Source organism: Prinia subflava, chromosome 13 (assembly GCF_021018805.1).
Source record: "Prinia subflava isolate CZ2003 ecotype Zambia chromosome 13, Cam_Psub_1.2, whole genome shotgun sequence".
NCBI lineage: Eukaryota > Metazoa > Chordata > Aves > Passeriformes > Cisticolidae > Prinia > Prinia subflava.
In genome coordinates this window covers 7000869-7017500 of record NC_086259.1, presented here as the reverse complement: position 1 = coordinate 7017500, position 16632 = coordinate 7000869, and the positions used below count along the sequence as shown (strand labels likewise).

At 45.0% G+C, this 16632-nt stretch overlaps 1 protein-coding gene across 1 annotated transcript in view; it reads left to right on the top strand.

Annotated features, from left to right (window-relative positions):
* Positions 1-9104, top strand: part of URI1 (URI1 prefoldin like chaperone) — a 41132-nt gene extending 32028 nt beyond the window's left edge. The window contains exons 7-11 of the mRNA XM_063410606.1: positions 2451-2631; positions 3208-3475; positions 4051-4193; positions 5795-6053; positions 8293-9104. Coding sequence (XP_063266676.1) covers positions 2451-2631; positions 3208-3475; positions 4051-4193; positions 5795-6053; positions 8293-8481 — 1040 coding nt within the window. The 3' untranslated portion in view covers positions 8482-9104. The remainder of the gene's footprint in view (positions 1-2450; positions 2632-3207; positions 3476-4050; positions 4194-5794; positions 6054-8292) is intronic.
* Positions 9105-16632: the final 7528 nt, after the last annotated feature.

Sequence of the window (16632 nt, the reverse complement as noted above, 5' to 3'; positions counted from 1 at the left end):
GACGGGCAGGGAACAAACAGCACAGCAATCCTGGTGTGCAGCTCCTGCACATGGGCTGCACAGCTGCTTCCCAAGGGTTGCTCATGGGGACACTGGGAAGCAAGGGTAGTTGTGCTAAGGAATTAACTGGATCATTTCTGTGCTATCCGAAGAGTGCCCAGTAGGACTCGGGCAAAGTTGGAGGCACAAATAATTTTACAATCTGAAAATAGCAGCACTCTAGACATTTTTAGGAGGAGCAGATCTGCAGAAGGCTATGGGCAGTTCACTGTTACTTTTTCCTAGAATAAATCAAAATAATCTTTATATGCCAAGGCTGATTAAGGGGGTGTCTCTGCAATGGGTACATGTCATTGCAAAATAGGAGGAGTAACATTCTAGGAAAAGCATCCCACAGTGACAGTATTAGTGCAGCACCATGCTGTGCATGCCAGGTCAGCATTTGTGCAGCTCTTCTGGTATCCTAAACTTGCTTCATCACTGTTGTTCACTGAAACCCTCTTAACTTTAGCTGCAAATCTGTTAAGTGGAAATTACCAATGTTTTCTCTCTGTACCGTGACTGAGAGAAGTAGCTAAGAGACCAACATAATGGTTGAGGCAGGCTGGGCTTCATCAGCCTAAGAAATGGTTTTGTTCATGTGCTAATGGGCTGTATCTCAGAGGAGGGCAACCACGAGCATCCTGAGCATCTCAGTTTCTTGCTGCCTCTTCTTTTTCCGGATTTTACTACTTCACTTTTTTGGTTAGTGTATGAAGGTAGTGTGCTCTGAGGTAACAGTGAGTGAGCAGAAGGTGGTTATCCCTCTGTTGTCTTTTTGATCTGACCTGGGTTCCTCACTGACAGAAGCTGTGTTGAGCTAGGAGGGAGAATCACTGGCGTGTTGAGGCACTTGCTGGTGTTCAGGAAGCCATGTGCCTGCCTTGGTAGTCAAGTCAGTGGTTAATACTGAGGAGTAACAGAAACCAGGAGGGCACAATTTGACAATCAGATCGAAATAGATTGTTAACTAATCCTTCCAATTTTATTTATTAATTTTGTAATTATAGCAAATGAAATCCTCACAAGTTACTCTGATTGCTTGGCTTACCTCAATTTATATTCAAATCTCACTAAAACACATTTCAGCCTTTCTTAACAAGATGATGAAAAGTGCTATCCCGTGGAAGAGCAGGGGACACACATTCCAGCATTGCTTGCAGTCACCTGTTTGCTTTTTAATGTTGCTGTTGAATTTGTATTTAACTCAGGATTAAAGTATAAGCTGACGTATTTGAATAAGGATATCTTTAAGCCATGAGTTCTTAAAATTTAAAAAAAATGGCTGCACAGTTGGTTAATAGAGATTTTAAAACACAAACGATGCTGAGTAACGAAGACATTGTCCTACAGTTGATTGGAATCACAAAGCAGTTTCATGAAGACCCACAGAGCCACTGGAGTCCCACTGCATTTGTGGCAGTGGTGGAAGGGGAGAGGTGCAGGAACTGCATGGGTGGTGATGGGCAGAGGGCAGGGAGCTTCCCTTGCCTGGAGCTCTCAGGAGCAGGCAGTGCCCCCAGGAGGGCTGGGCTTGGGGAAAAGGGGTTAAACACTCAGCCCTGCCCTTCACCCAGCCAGGGCTGAAGCATTAGGATTTGTTCCCTATGTGCCAGACAGCACTCAACAAGGTATTCCCCATCCTCAATGGATGCACTGTTTTACCAGGCAGCAAGGCTTTTAAATGCCAGCAAGAACTTGTCACTGACTACCATTTGCTCACAAGTGTGTATCTCAGGTCACCTCTGCAGCTTTAAATGGGGTTTATATTTATTATTTCTGAAAGGCAGCTTTTTGTATGATTTTCAGAGTGAGTCTTTTTTACTAAATAAGTGATTCATAATGATTGGATTTTGATCAGATTTTCCAGGTGACCCTGGAGATAATTTTTAATGTTAAATTGTAGATTGAAAAATTTTAAATTCATTGTAAATTTAAAAAAAGGCTCTGCTCTTTAAATGTGACTGTTAAAAATGAGCTAAAATACAAACCAGGTTTGTTCTCCCAGTTAATAAAACCTGCTGTTAGTGGGACAGTGAGCAAATGTCACATTCACGTGTTGGTATCTATCAGATCAAATCAAAATCTACTGTTTGGCACAAAGGGTAAAAAACCCCACATTGTAATAAAGCTGTCACAGGATCAGTGTCTCCTGCTTTGTAAATAAACATCTCTGCTTTGCCTTGGTATTTCTGTAACATCCGGAGACTATTACCCTGTGCTGGTGCTCTGGTTCATTGACAGTTTCACTTAAACAGTTAAACAATAATTTGAAATGGAAAATGTTCTGCCCACGTTCCTTAGTCCCTTTGTGGGTTTTTTCCCACCTCTCAAATGTCTTTTGTTGGATTTTTTTGTTGTATTTTTCAGTCAGTCGCCTTAATAATTGCATCTTATTTTTTATTACACAGGAAAATACCGAACTGCTCACAAACCTCATTCAAAGCCAAAAGTATCAAATGTTTTTGAGGTAGATTTTCCAGCAAATGGAAGTGATACAAAACCCATGGGGCGTTTTCAGTCAGAGGAGGAACTGTGGGCCCGCTTAGAGGAGCTGGAGAGACAAGAGGAGATCCTTGGTGAACTTGACAGGTACAGTGCTGCTGTGGCACAGGCAGGACTGGAGAGCAGAGAGCTGTGAGGGGGAGGCTGTTGGTACCCAGGGGGTCTCACCAGCAGGGCAAGTAGCTGACCACACAGATGGAATTAAAATTATAATAGATGGGAGAAGGGTGGGACAAGAACAAAGCACGCACTGCAATGCCAGAGCTCCTAAAATCTGCCTCAGTGCACCCACAGCAGTCCAGCCTTCTGGTGTTTTTTCTTTAAGATGAAGAGGGGGAAGTGAAATTCATTTCCCACAGGCTATGAAAATCCATAGTTTTCCCTGTGGGAGTTATACATTTAATGCTCAATGACATCCTTAGATCTGTTCTGATCCTCAAGCAATACATGGGTTGTTAGCCATGATGTCACAGTTTTGGTGTTCCAGTTGGTGTGGGAAGGACACAATCATTGTTAGAGGGCACAAAGAAGTTCCACAGTGTGTCTGAAAGTACAACACCTGAGCAAAGAAAGCTACAAACAGGCGAGTTCATTGGTTTGTGTGTTTATGTCTCTCAAGGGCGTGAATTGCCTCTGTTCACTTAGGTATTTTTCATCCCATAGGATGTCTGATACAGTTGAAACAAATGGAGAACATGCAACCTCTTCTGAAGAGGAGAAGGAAGATAAGGGGACAGATGTGAATGGGGCGTATAGTGCAGAGGCCTGTATCGCTCAGGGCAGCTTCCTTAAAGAACTTGTAAATTCAGACTTGTTTGAGGCCCAAGGCGACGGCTCGAATTACTATCACAGCGATGATGAAGATGACACAGATGCTGGAGATAACTCTGTTCCAACTATTTATTTCTCTCACACTGTAGAACCTAAAAGGGTTTGTACTTTATTTAATTTTTATCTTTTGCTCAAGAGGTTACATAAAATATGTATGCCATATCTAAACCTGAAAATTTTAGATCTGTAGATGTAGTAGAATGCTAGCTGGAGGTGACATTTGTGTTTTTTCAAATGATTAAAAACCCACTGTGCAGATCCTGCAGTCCTAAATATGGTATTAAAAAAATGATCTTCAAATGTCTACCTTGCTGTTCTGGTTTCTGGCTGTTGTAAAAGGCAGTATCCTGTCTAGGAGTTTTTAAAATGACTTCTTGCTTGCCTTGGAACTGACCTTTGAACAGCTCAGCTGTTGAACAGAGCTTGAATAAGCAGACTGTCATATTTTATATGCAAAATATGTGCACATCAGGGCAAAGAAATGCCCCAGCCTAGTGCAAGTAGTAGAGAATAAACAGTGCACACTATGAATGTTACCATTCATACATTTGTTTAACTTACCTATGCTTCCTAGTGCCCAACTGCTTGGGTAAGAGAACGTCAGGAGTCTGTTGATCTGCAGCCTGGTGATAGTTGATTTTAAGGTCTAGACCATCATTTGTGTTCAATTTTCAGGTAAGAATAAACACAGGAAAAAATACTACTTTGAAATTCAGCGAAAAGAGAGAAGAGGCCAAGCGTAAAAGGAAGAACTGCAGTGGCAACGGCCACACAGCTCCAGAGCTGCCCAACATCAAAACCCCAGCAGACATTTACCGGTGGGTAATCTGTGGGGGAGCTTCCCCCTGAGCAGAGCTGCTCCTTTCATTTCTGTCCACCCAGAGTGTGAAACCCTGCTACAGTTTCCTGAAAGAAACAGCTGGAACTGAATTTACTACTGAAAAATGAAAGTTTGTGCCTTCTGCATGGCTGCTGTGCTTTCATATCCATAAAATATTTCTGAGCTTCCTTTTCCAAATAGCAGTTCTTCATTTAGCTGCTTTTCAGAGCTTCTGAAATGCAGGTAAACTTGCCAGTACATACCATCCTCAGAAAGGAATGCAGCAGTTATGTTATGTGTTCTGTTTAATTGCCTACCATTTTTTTCTGTGTTTGTTTTCAAACATAACTGACCAGATCTGCCACTTGTAATACTCCTTCTTTTCTGGTTATTGATTTGCTGGGCTCTGTCTCGTCTTTTCTGTGTCTTTTAAACATACTCAGCTCTTTGCTTGCATAGTTTCTCTTGCATTCCCTCTCCCTGGCCTCAGTCTGTCACTTTCTGGATTCTCCATAGAAAGTACTGCTCACGTGTAGGACACCCACACACAGAGAGCTTGAAAATCAGTGCTGGCCTTAGGGGACTGTACAAAACACTAAGGTGACAGGATAATTAGAACAAGTATTTAGGTCTGTAAAGATAAACACGGACACCTATTGGATTGGTTGATTAAATGGTTGTGAAAATCACCCTGTATATCTGCATATTTGGGTACCTAAATAATGTTAAACATGTCACAAAGTGTGAAAAGTGAAACCATGTCCTGTAATTGCATCTGCTGGGGCTGAAGATGAGTAACAGGTTCTTTCGTGCTCCTCTCTCTGAGTTCTGCAAACTCCATCTTCTGTGGAGATGTATTTCCATAAGTGCCTGATGAATAAAGCTGTTAGAAACAAGTAACACCCTTAAAACTCATCCAGTCATTGGGCTCCTCCATTGTGAGTTTGATAAAATTGGCATTGTCTTCTCATTCTCCTCCACCCACCCTTGACTTTCTCAAGTCGTGGAGAGGGAGCACAAGAGCCATCTTTGTCAGTTCACAGTCTGTTAATACTTGAAAAGTATCTTCCTGTTGATCTGGTCTTAACAGCTGATTTTTAAAATTTTGTTTCTAATTGAAAGCAGATTGTGACACTTGTCAGGAAAAAGCTCCATCCTTTCAATGTGCAATGAATGTTTCAAGTATTTGTTTTTGTATTCTGCATTTGACAAGGACTTAATTCTAGAAAACATTCCCAGGTTGTGATCTCATTCTCTTCACAGAAACAACCCTGGTCATCATTTAATTTACCTTTTTTCTAACTTTTTCTAACTCACGCCTTTCTGTTTCCTAACATTTTTCGAAGAGCTATGCATTTTCTGCTGAAAGTAAGTACCAACTTAATGGTTGAATAAGGGACATAATAGCATTCACTCTGCAGAATTGATTCTTGTACATTGGTAAATGAAGTGCCTCTGAAGGTACAGTATTGTGATTCTGCAGAGAAAAAGTTGGGAAAGCACATCATAATTAATTTGTACAAAAGACAAAGCAAGTTCACTGTAAATTTGTCATCTGATGCTGAAATGGTTTATTAAAGCTAACATTTTCCTTTACAGAGTCTTTGTTGATGTTGTGAATGGAGAATATGTCCCTCGTAAATCAATTTTGAAGTCTCGAAGCAGAGAGAACAGTGTTTGTAGCGATACCAGTGAGAACAGTGCTGCTGAGTTCGATGACAGACGAGGAGTTCAGAGGAGTGTTAGCTGGGATGAAGCCACTCTGAGTGACACCAGTGAAGGCATCCTGGACGAAGAGGAGGGGGAAAGGCAGCAGCAGCTACTGAAAAAGCTTCCTTCCTCTTCAGGGACAACAGAGGTACAGTTTTTAATTTATTATTGATTGTTGCCAGGGATAAAAATGAGAAATCTAATGACTGTAGTTACCTATACCATCAGTTTGATTTCTTTAAAATAATTTTCTAATTCCTACCTAGTTTGCTAGGAGGACATAGCAGGTGACAGGTCTGTCCTAGGGGCACAGGGGAGGAGCTGCTCACGTGGCTTCCTCAAGACTTAGAGCTCCTCCACAAAGATCCAACAAAGTGGTCACTCAGTGGTGTTACTGAAACCAGTGTCCTGTGTGCTGGGTCTTCCTGACCATTCCACTGCAGCACAGACAGCAGGATTTTAGACAAAAAGAGGGAAATCTGTACCTTGTAACTGATTAAAGGGAAAAGGTGATTCTCTAACCTGTGTTGCACTACTAGACAGCTAATTTCCAAGGAGTGTTTCAAGTTTAAAGGACATAGATATCAGCTGAATTGCTAGTTTGATGTGCCAATGGCAGAGAAATTGCCTGGTGGAAGGAAGCACTGCACCCCTAGTCATCGTATTCCAGTCTAGGCCATTAGTGATCCCAGACAAATCTGTTTACATGTGTTTGGAAAGTTCAGGGCTTCATCATAAAAGAGGGACTGTATGATGTAAGGGAAAATGTACAGTTGCTTAGTGATTGGGTGAATATAAGAATTAAATGTAGAAATTTGTGGCACAGCATATTCACTTCTGTTCTGTAAGAACTTAACACTAATTTTTTCAAAGTAGATAAAACTTGAGTCTTCAATAGTTCCCAGTGCAATGGACAAGTTCAAATTATTTTTGACAAGAAATGAATTCCTTATAAAAGCTGTTGTTAGTCACTCATTTTTTATGCAAACAGCTACAGAGGAATCCAGGCAGGATGTGAAGATTCATGATTGAAAATTCATCTGTGGAGTTAGCACCCCACACTGTATACTTTCTGGAATATATTTGCTATATTTTTATAAAACATCTAAGTACACTTTAGATGTTAGCCATCAGACTCTTACCTGAATCTGGCATGATTGTTCTCTACAATGTGCTGTATTTTCTAAGCAACTGAAGAAGATTGAGCAGAGCACTCCAGTCAGATGTGATTCCCTAAAAGCTGTTGTTTTACTTTTGGTTGTTTTTCTGTGGGTATTTGAAATCCATTATTTCTCCATTACCATTTGCAAGACACTAACTTTATTTCTAATTTTACCACCATCACTTAGTTTGTGCTTTGCTTACCTGTTTTTGAAAATGAGCTTCTTGTTAGATTCACAGAGTTGTACAGGCACAGCTTTAGGCACACTTGGGCTGTTGGAGCAGAAAACAAAAAAACACTGCCTTTTTTGCAGGTCCTGCAAGAATAGAATGGCTTGTTTGTTTTGCTTTGTTTTTCTTGGTAACTGAGTTATGAAAAAAGCAGAACTAAGCATAGTGACTAAATCTGGTGTGCATTCCTTTGTGCCCAGCATGAGCATCAGACCTTGGATGTGAACTGCTTCCCCTTGTCCTTGGGCATTCTGAATTCTCTGTTTTCAATACATAGTGCAGTGATTTGTTCTTAAATATGTTTATGAAAAGTAGTTCTGAGCTGCTTGTTTTCCAAGAATCATGGTTATTTCTTCGCTAAGTTGAAAAGGATTGTCACATAATTGGCTGCGTATAAATTACAATTTTTAAACATTAAATGTTTTTATTAGGCCTTTTATAGAGAGAAATAGTTGGAAGCAAGTTTGCTGTTCTCTTAAATATAAATTGCTTTCACCATTTTTTGATCATATTTGGTAGGGAGAAAAGAAGAAACAAAATGTGTGCTTGCCAGTTCATATGCAGTGTTTCAGCTTGATGCAATTAGAAGATATTAAGTCATAAAATGACGTACGATGCAAATGCTGACATCAACTTTGCAAAGCCTCTCCATTTCTTATCCAAAATGAAACTGTATATTACATCAGCTGTTTTATGTCTTGAACGTGTGTCAGTGAGGAGGCAAATTTTTACATCATTTATGCAGTAGGAATAAGATTAAGGAGTACTTTTAAGATACTGTCTTCCATTCAGTCATCTTTGAACAAGCTATATTTTGAGGTTAATTACAATGTGGTTACTTATGCAGGCAACAATCATTGATTTAAGGATATTTCTTTACTTTTGATTAGAAGAAATAACAATTCTAATCAGGCTAATATAGGGTAATGACCTTATGGGCATAGCTTCACATTTGCATTTTATTAGCTCATTCTGAGTATTCTCTTCTGTTGTAGGCATTTTCTGGAACTGTCATAGAAAAGGAGCCTTTGTCTCCCTCCTCAATCCCCCACCCAGCCCTCGCTCACCCAGTGCTCCCGACCATTCTGGAGCGCAAATCAGAGGAGCTCTTGCCCGACGCCCCAGAGGAACCTGTCAAGAGGATTTCCAAATTCAGAGCTTCCAGGATGCAGCAGACTGACTAGGTGCTGCGAGCCCAAGCCCTCCTGCCTGGTTCCACCTCTCTGGAGATTCTATAAAGCCTTCTCTGTAGCACCCACGCGGTTCCCTGTGGTGATTTGGCAGCGGGTGTCTCCTCAGCGTTCACTGGCAGCACTGGGAAAACAAACAAACACTTCAGTGTCTGAACACTCGAGTATTCCTCTTACTTTGTCGGTTTCCCTGTGTGCTGTCAGCACCTTTGTATATGTTTGCCTTATGATAGCAGCACTTGGGTTCTTTTTCAAAAAACTGTTCCTTACATACATTGTTTTTGTGTTTAAACCTAAATACAGGCAGTTTTGTGCCAGCTGTGATGTTCTACATACCATATGGACCATTTTAAGGAAACTTTTCACATTTCAAATAGATTCGCCAATTATATTACATTACTTGCTTTAGCATTTTAAGACACACTTGTATTCACATTGCTGTAGGTTTTGCGACTAGGTGTCTGCTAAAAGTTTTTTTCCTTCTTTCAAACCTCTCTGATATCTCACTGTACAGGTCTATAAAATGCCAGGTTCATGTACATTGCAGGGAAGTTTCTTTGATGGAAAAGGGTATTTTGTAAAATTAAATTTTCAGTAAAAAAGCTGTGAAACTTGTGTGTTTTTTGTTGTTTTACTACTAATTTGGAAGCACCACAGAGAGGTTTTTATTTTGAATTCCCATTTCTAGCTTGAAGTGTTTACTACCACATGGACATAAAAGCAGTCCATTCTGTTCTGCCATTGTGTTTTAACCTCCTGCTAATGAATGTCCATGGAAATTGAATGCTCTTAAGGAGAGAAGCATAAACTCAGACTCTTGATTACAAAATCTCCTAGTTCTTTTGTATACTCAGAAAACATTGTAATTGTCTTGGGAATGCCCAGAGGGAGTCAGCACTAAGGAAAAATGTCTTAATGCTTCAGCTTTATTTCAAAATGCAACAGCACTGCAGCACTCAGGGTACAGTTTGGTGTGTCCTTCTCGTGACTGAGAGCAGTCCTTGTTCAGGATTCCCTGCCCAGCAGCTCCTTCCAATCTTCTTGCCATCCCCTCGTTTTGCTGACACCCCTGGAGTGATAGTAGATGATAAGAGATGGGCTTTAAAAACAAACTACTGGATTTGGTTTAATTTTTTTTATTAGTGTGTGGGTTTTTGAACCTAGTGAGTTTCCTAATCTCTCAGCATGTCTGTGTCAGCACAGTTACAGGGGTTCTATGTTGGGCAAAGACAAGGGAAAGCACAGCAGAGGACCTGAGGAGCTGGAGTGCCTTAAGTTGATGGTGCTCTCCAGCTGGCACCATCAAGCCACAGCCTCAAAAGAAAGGTAGGAAGACTTGGAAGGGGTAAGGAGGGGCTGTGACTTTGTAAATGGGCAGCCTGAGAGCCATCAACATCTGATTTTCCAAATCTTCCCAAGCAGGGCATCAGATAATGCTGTTTCCTTCCCCTCAGATAATTGTGCCTTATACCTGGATCCTTTGCTCTCAGATCACAGCAGATGAGCTCATGGTGTGGCTTTGGAACAGAATCACCAGCTCCCCTTGTCTCAACACTCCTGTTGAGAGGGAGGTGGAGGAACTCCTTTTTCTAAGGTGACTTCTAAAGTAAGTGGAGGCACCCTGTGGAGCTCTGCTGTCCCCTGCTAGGAGTCTGGGGAGCCACGGGGGTTCCACGGGCGGAAAACAGCGGCCAAGCGTGGCAGCAGGAGGGCAGGAGGGATGGGCAGCAGGAGGGCAGGAGGGATGGGCAGCAGGAGGGCAGGAGGGATGGGCAGCAGGAGGGGCAGGAGGGGTGGGCAGCAGGAGGGCAGGAGGGATGGGCAGCAGGAGGGCAGGAGGGGTGGGCAGCAGGAGGGGCAGGAGGGGTGGGCAGCAGGAGGGCAGGAGGGATGGGCAGCAGGAGGGCAGGAGGGATGGGCAGCAGGAGGGCAGGAGGGGTGGGCAGCAGGAGGGGCAGGAGGGGTGGGCAGCAGGAGGGCAGGAGGGATGGGCAGCAGGAGGGGTGGGCAGCAGGAGGGCAGGAGGGCAGGAGGGGTGGGCAGCAGGAGGGCAGGAGGGATGGGCAGCAGGAGGGCAGGAGGGGTGGGCAGCAGGAGGGGTGGGCAGCAGGAGGGCAGGAGGGCAGGAGGGGTGGGCAGCAGGAGGGCAGGAGGGATGGGCAGCAGGAGGGCAGGAGGGCAGGAGGGGTGGGCAGCAGGAGGGGTGGGCAGCAGGAGGGGCAGGAGGGCAGGAAGGGTGGGCAGCAGGAGGGGCAGGAGGGCAGGAAGGGTGGGCAGCAGGAGGGGCAGGAGGGCAGGAAGGGTGGGCAGCAGGAGGGCAGGAGGGGCAGGCAGCCGGGGTCGCTGCTGGGGGTCACATTTCCCCTGGGGACAGAGCAGCTCGTGTGTGGCTGCAGGAAGAGCTGCAGGGAGAGCTGTGCAGCCCTGCTGCGCCCTCAGCGCGCCGGCTGCGAGGGGCAAGCGCCGCTCCCAGCACGTCCTGGGAGTCACGTTGAAAGTGTTAATCATTAACTTGATTCATGCTCAAATGCGGACTTTTTTTTTTTTTTTTTTTTTTTTTTTTTAAGCATATTGCATTAGTACTAAAATAAGCCATCAATGCCAGTCCACCCTCTATTCACGGCTAAATATTTAAAGGAGGTTATTTATAGCTTCTTTAATGAATTCTTGGCTAAACAAAATGAAATTATGTCCTAGAAAAGTAGAAGCTATTTTGTAACCAGAACAGTGCAACTGTAAAATATAGTTCCATGAATATGTATTTTAAATAACAAGGGGTTGAGATCCAAGACTACCAGACATGGGTAATTAGAGGAAAACTGAGAGAAAGAAAGAAAGGGAGAGCGAGAGAGAGAGAGAGAGAAACCCCTTTAAAAAGATTTATTTAGATATCTTCTGAAATACTTCCCAATTCCAGTTACTTCAACAAACCAAATGCCCCTTGTCACCATAGATCAGTTTCAAATCAAAATTAATTCTTTGCTTGTTTTCTTTTTTTCTCCCCTCCCCTTTTTCACATCCCTGCTCACAGGAAAAAGTAGGATAAATGCACCTTGGGTTTTAATGAATTATGGCCTCGGTTCAGGGAAGCATCCTTACTCAGGAATGCACTTTGGCATGTGCTTATGTCTCAAAGATTTTGTAAAGAAGAATGGATTTAACCACATGCTTAAAACTAAGCACATGAGTGTTTTCCCTAATAGGGAGCCCGAGTGTGTCTGTGCCTTTCTGCAGTATATTTAATTGTCAGAGGGCTTGCAGGCTGGAGTGAGCCTTCGTCTTTCCTCTCTTCACTTGGGCTTTAGCAGCAGACTCACTTGCAGTGCCTAGAGCAAGAGAGATGGCTGTAGGCGTTTTATAGAATGTTTACAAACACCAAATAACAAAAAAAATTTGAATCTATCAAAGCAGATAAAAATCTAAGCGATAAAAAACAGTCATGTGAAGGCCTGTCTCTGTGTGGACCTAAAATCTGCTTTCTCTCTAACTCTGGAGCCAAGAAGTGCTGCAGGTGACCACCAGTGCATGGGTGAAGTAAATATGGGATGGAGCAACAGAGCCCCAACTTGGAGGCATGAAGGGCTCCTGGGGTAAATTCATCTCCATATGCCTTTTTGCCCCTAGTGCTAATGTTGGGGATTTTATTCACTTAAGTGATAATGAGGGGTGTGCAGGCTGTGAGGAGCCCGTCCCTGTGGCGGCGTGCCAGGCACAGCTGGGCAGCACCAGGAGGGCAGCTCCAGGTGGACATTGCCAGGTGGGCACTGCCAGGTGTGCGCAGCCTGGCACAGCCATGCAGGGACAGAGGGGGGGCAGGGGCCAGCACGGGCACTGCATGGCTACGGGGACACTGCCACAGGGCCATGGCCATGTCCCCAGCTGTGTCCCACCGCCCCACACAGCCTCTGCACTGACTGCATCAATCAGAGGCTGCAAATGACCCGTTGGGAGAAACTACCTCCTCTTTAATGCTCTGAATTTCCCTCAGGTGTGTTGGGCAGTACCCAGAGGAGCGGCTGTGTGGGGAGCAGCTCGCCTGTGGCACGGCCTGTGGCTGGCAGGGGCTCAGGAGGGAGGGGATGGATACTGTGTGCTCCATGCCGGGACCACAGGCCCGTCCTGGGCCGCTGGAGCCGCTCCTGGGTTACCTGCTCTGCACCATCTCCCTCTCCCTGGTAAGGTGAGCTGCACTTCGCGCTTTCCATCGCGCACTCAGTGTCTAAAGCAGCAGATTTTTGGATGTTGCACGAATGTCTAAACCAGCTGTTTTGGCTGTTCATTTTAACTAAGTGATTTATGCCGCAAAAAACGAGCTGGGATTAAAAGAAATCAGATGTGTGCGTTTGGAATGCAACGTCCCTGTGTTACAAATAGCTCCTCTCTAACCCACATTAACCCCACGATACGTGAATTTTGCCAACTCCCGCTGCGTCTTTTAAATCAAGACCAGCAAATTGTTCCCGGGTGCGCTGTGAGCCTTCCCCTTCCCTTTCCCCTTCTCTTTCCCCTTCCCTTTCCCCTTCCCCTTCCCCGTCTTTCCCTTTCCCTTCCCCTTCCCCGTCTTCCCCTTTCCCTTTCCCATTCCCTTTCCCTTTCCCTTTCCCTTTCCCTTTCCCTTTCCCTTTCCCATTCCCTTTCCCTTTCCCTTTCCCTTTCCCTTTCCCTTTCCCTTTCCCTTTCCCTTTCCCTTTCCCTTTCCCTTTCCCTTTCCCTTTCCCTTTCCCTTCCCCTTTCCCTTTCCCTTTCCCTTTCCCTTTCCCTTTCCCTTTCCCTTTCCCTTTCCCTTTCCCTTTCCCTTCCCCTTTCCCTTTCCCTTTCCCTTTCCCTTTCCCTCTCCGCGGTGCGCGGTCCTTGCGCGGGCTGCAGCTGCGGCGGTGGCCGGGAGGGGGCGGCGGCGGGCGCGGCGCGGAGAGCTGCCAGTCAGGCGCTGATTTATTATTCATTTGTGTTATAGGTGGGGTGTGCAGACAGTTACTGTAATAATTACCCGGACTGGAGCGTTTCCTTGGCAACCGGGGTTTTTTTCCTCCATTCATGCTGTTGCGGAGAGTACGCCTGTAAAGCATGACATTGCTGTATTCGGGGGTTTGTTGCCCTCCCGCTGCTCCGGGTTTGAGGTTAGTTACAGCATCACAAGGTGCTCTCGAGCATAAAAAGCTCAGGCTGGGATTAAAGCACGCAGGGAACGCTAGCGCCAAGTCTTTCCTTCCGCTGTCTCACTTTTAAGTAACAAGGTTATAAAAATGCAAATGCCATCTTGGGGTCGTTAATAACTAATATTGGGAGGAATTCCTGCAAGTTGTAAAATATTTTTTTTTTTTTTTTGTAAACAAAACCGAGCCCAGGTGAGGCGGCTCCTTGTGTTTTACACCGGTCTTGTGGAAATAATGTTTGCAAAAAAGGGACTTGCAGCTTGATCCAGCCTTGCGGTGTTTGGCGTCATAAATCAATGGGAACTGCTCCATGCGGCTAATGATAAGGTGGTATTTGTTGTTTATCCTGCTTTATGGTAATGGTTCGGGAGGAGGAGGGTGCTGTGTCCTTCCTGAAGGAGCAGGAGTAATCTTTGGTGTGGTAACAGAGTAACAGAAACCACATCTATTATCAGAGATCTATAAATGAATCATATTATCCTACATTTTTAGGCTTACTAGAGCGCTCATTTTCAGAAACTTACATCAAGCACTGTGCAAGGATGAAAAGTAGTATTTTTCCATCCCTGCTGCACGAGGCAGAGGGAATTCATGATGCAATCTCGCACCGAGATGGGGAATTTTCACCCGTTAAAATTTCGAAGTAAGATGCTAAAACATGATTACATCTGCAAGGATTGTAATCTGCCAGCAGTGTGCTCCTCTCGGAAGGGTGGGCTGCAGATTAATGGCGCAGCCCGGTGCTCTGGGATCCCGGCTTGTCCGTGAAGTTATCTCTTGGAAAGGTTAATGATGATAGTAAAGTACAACCAAAAAACCAGCCCCTGGTACACCCTCCCTCTCTTCCCAGCTGCCCTGTGCTTACAGCCAGCTCAGAAATATTCCCCAGCCCCTGGCCCACCTGTCCAGGGTTATACCTGTGGAGACGTGGGGACTGTGCAGCCACTGCTGCCCTACCTGGGTGACAAGTCCCAGCTTTCAGGCCACAAAGGGCCATTGGCAGCTGGAAACTCTGTGTTGGCTTCTGCTTGGCCTGAAATGGGAGATGAGCACCCCGCAGCACCCACGTGGCCCCTGGCAGTGCCACCACGGGTGCCTGCAGCCAGCTGCAGATCCCAGAGGGATTGGGGGGCCTGTGGGGGCTTGCAGCAGGGGTTGCCTTTCCCCTGGAGTGGGGCCAGGGCTGAGCATTGCAGGATGATGCTGTGGGTCCCGCCAGTGCCGCTGTGGGGCTGCGCGGGGTCCGGCACGAGCCCCTCTGCAGCCCCCTGTGAGCCACAGCACCTCCAGCACAGGGCATCCCCCAGATTCCCCCAGCAAACTCCATTCCAGCCAGCAATCCCAGTGAGCAATCCCAGTGAGCAATCCCACTGAGCAATCCCACTGAGCAATCCCACTGAGCCACCCCCCTCACCCCTGCCAGGGCCGAGGGAGCTCCCTGGGCGCGGGGAGCGACGGGGGCTGCGCTGCCAGAGTGCCTGGGTGAGCTGGCTGCCATACTCGGGTTGTCATCAATGCAAATCATTCACACTAATTCCTTCAGATTTGGATTTAAGTTTTAAAGAAAGCTTCAAGTTACCTCAAAATAGCTTAGTAATTATTTTAATAACTTGTGTGAGCAGGAACAATACCCACAGTGTCAATTCTGGCTCGCAAAATGTTTTTTTCAACTGTTCTGAGGAAAAAAACAGCGAACAGTTCAACAGCTTAAATACAAGCCAGTGGATCTCTGGAGATTAATCTGTCTGGTGTTCCTCAGGTAAAGACTTCTGCACAATTTAACAAAGGAAATAATTTTCCTATTTTTATAATGCATGTCTCTCTGTGGTATAAATTACTAAAACCACGCTGCTTATCCTCAGTAATGTTATAGATGCAGATAATTTACTGTGTATCACGTTATCAGTTCATTAAAGAGATGCAATAAAATCATTATTTACTAAGAAACAGCAACCCTTGCAATATCTCGTCAGAGAAATTGGCTGATGCAAGAGGATCATATTTAAGCCTATATTCACAATAGCCCTTTAAAAATTTCATCTGCTTCCCACTTGAGTTGCGGGAGGGAGCCGCTCTTCCCGCAGCCCCTCGGCGGCCGCTGCAAAGTTGAGCTCAGCCCGTCCTGGCCTGCCAGAGCCCGGCCCAGCCCATCACCCCCACCCCAGGGCACCCCAGCGCCCCCCGGCTGCGCCCTGCCCCGCTGCCCCCACCCCTGCCAAGGGGGTGCCAAAATATTAAGGGAGGTTTAGGCATTTCCTACCCCATCCCCCTCTTCTCCTCTGCCTAAAGATTACTCTGCATCCTAGACAAAGGAAATATTTAAACTGTTAAATCTGAACAAAGATACAGTCTGCGTATGACTTCTCTGAAGCCCTATAAAAATTCTTTAAAATTGCCTATTCACTCAAATTTACTGAGTGTAGCAAAAATGTCAAAGGCATAAAGTCAGAGAAGATTGAATAAAATAATGCAGAAAGACAGATTAGTCATGCACAGACCCACACAGCCTTTCACAGCACACAATACCACTTTTTATTACCGCTCTATCTTTACAAAGACTATGTTCAATACATAGAGGATGATACATGGTCAGTCATGTAATCTGCCTTTGATTCCAAGACTCATTTATCTGGGCCCTTTTCACAAAGACATTGATGAGAGATTTCAGTGTTTTCAGTGCATTGTTTTATTTATCATATATAATGGCTGGTGGAAAAAAATAGGAATTATGTCAGAGATCCTGCATAAAGGAGTTGTATAAAAGACTCTGTGACAAAGTTTGGTAAGACACATAGTGGCTGGGCTCAGGCTCGCTGGTTTCTCCCCAGACCTGTCCCCCTCCTCAAGCACTTTGAATATTGACAGCTGCCAAAAGCCCCGAGGGGGGACACTGCCCCCCACCCCTGCCCGCTCCCATAAGCCCACACGGGGCTGTCTCAAAATTACCAATTTTTCTGTGCTTTTAAATTTGAGCAATATATTAATTGTTATT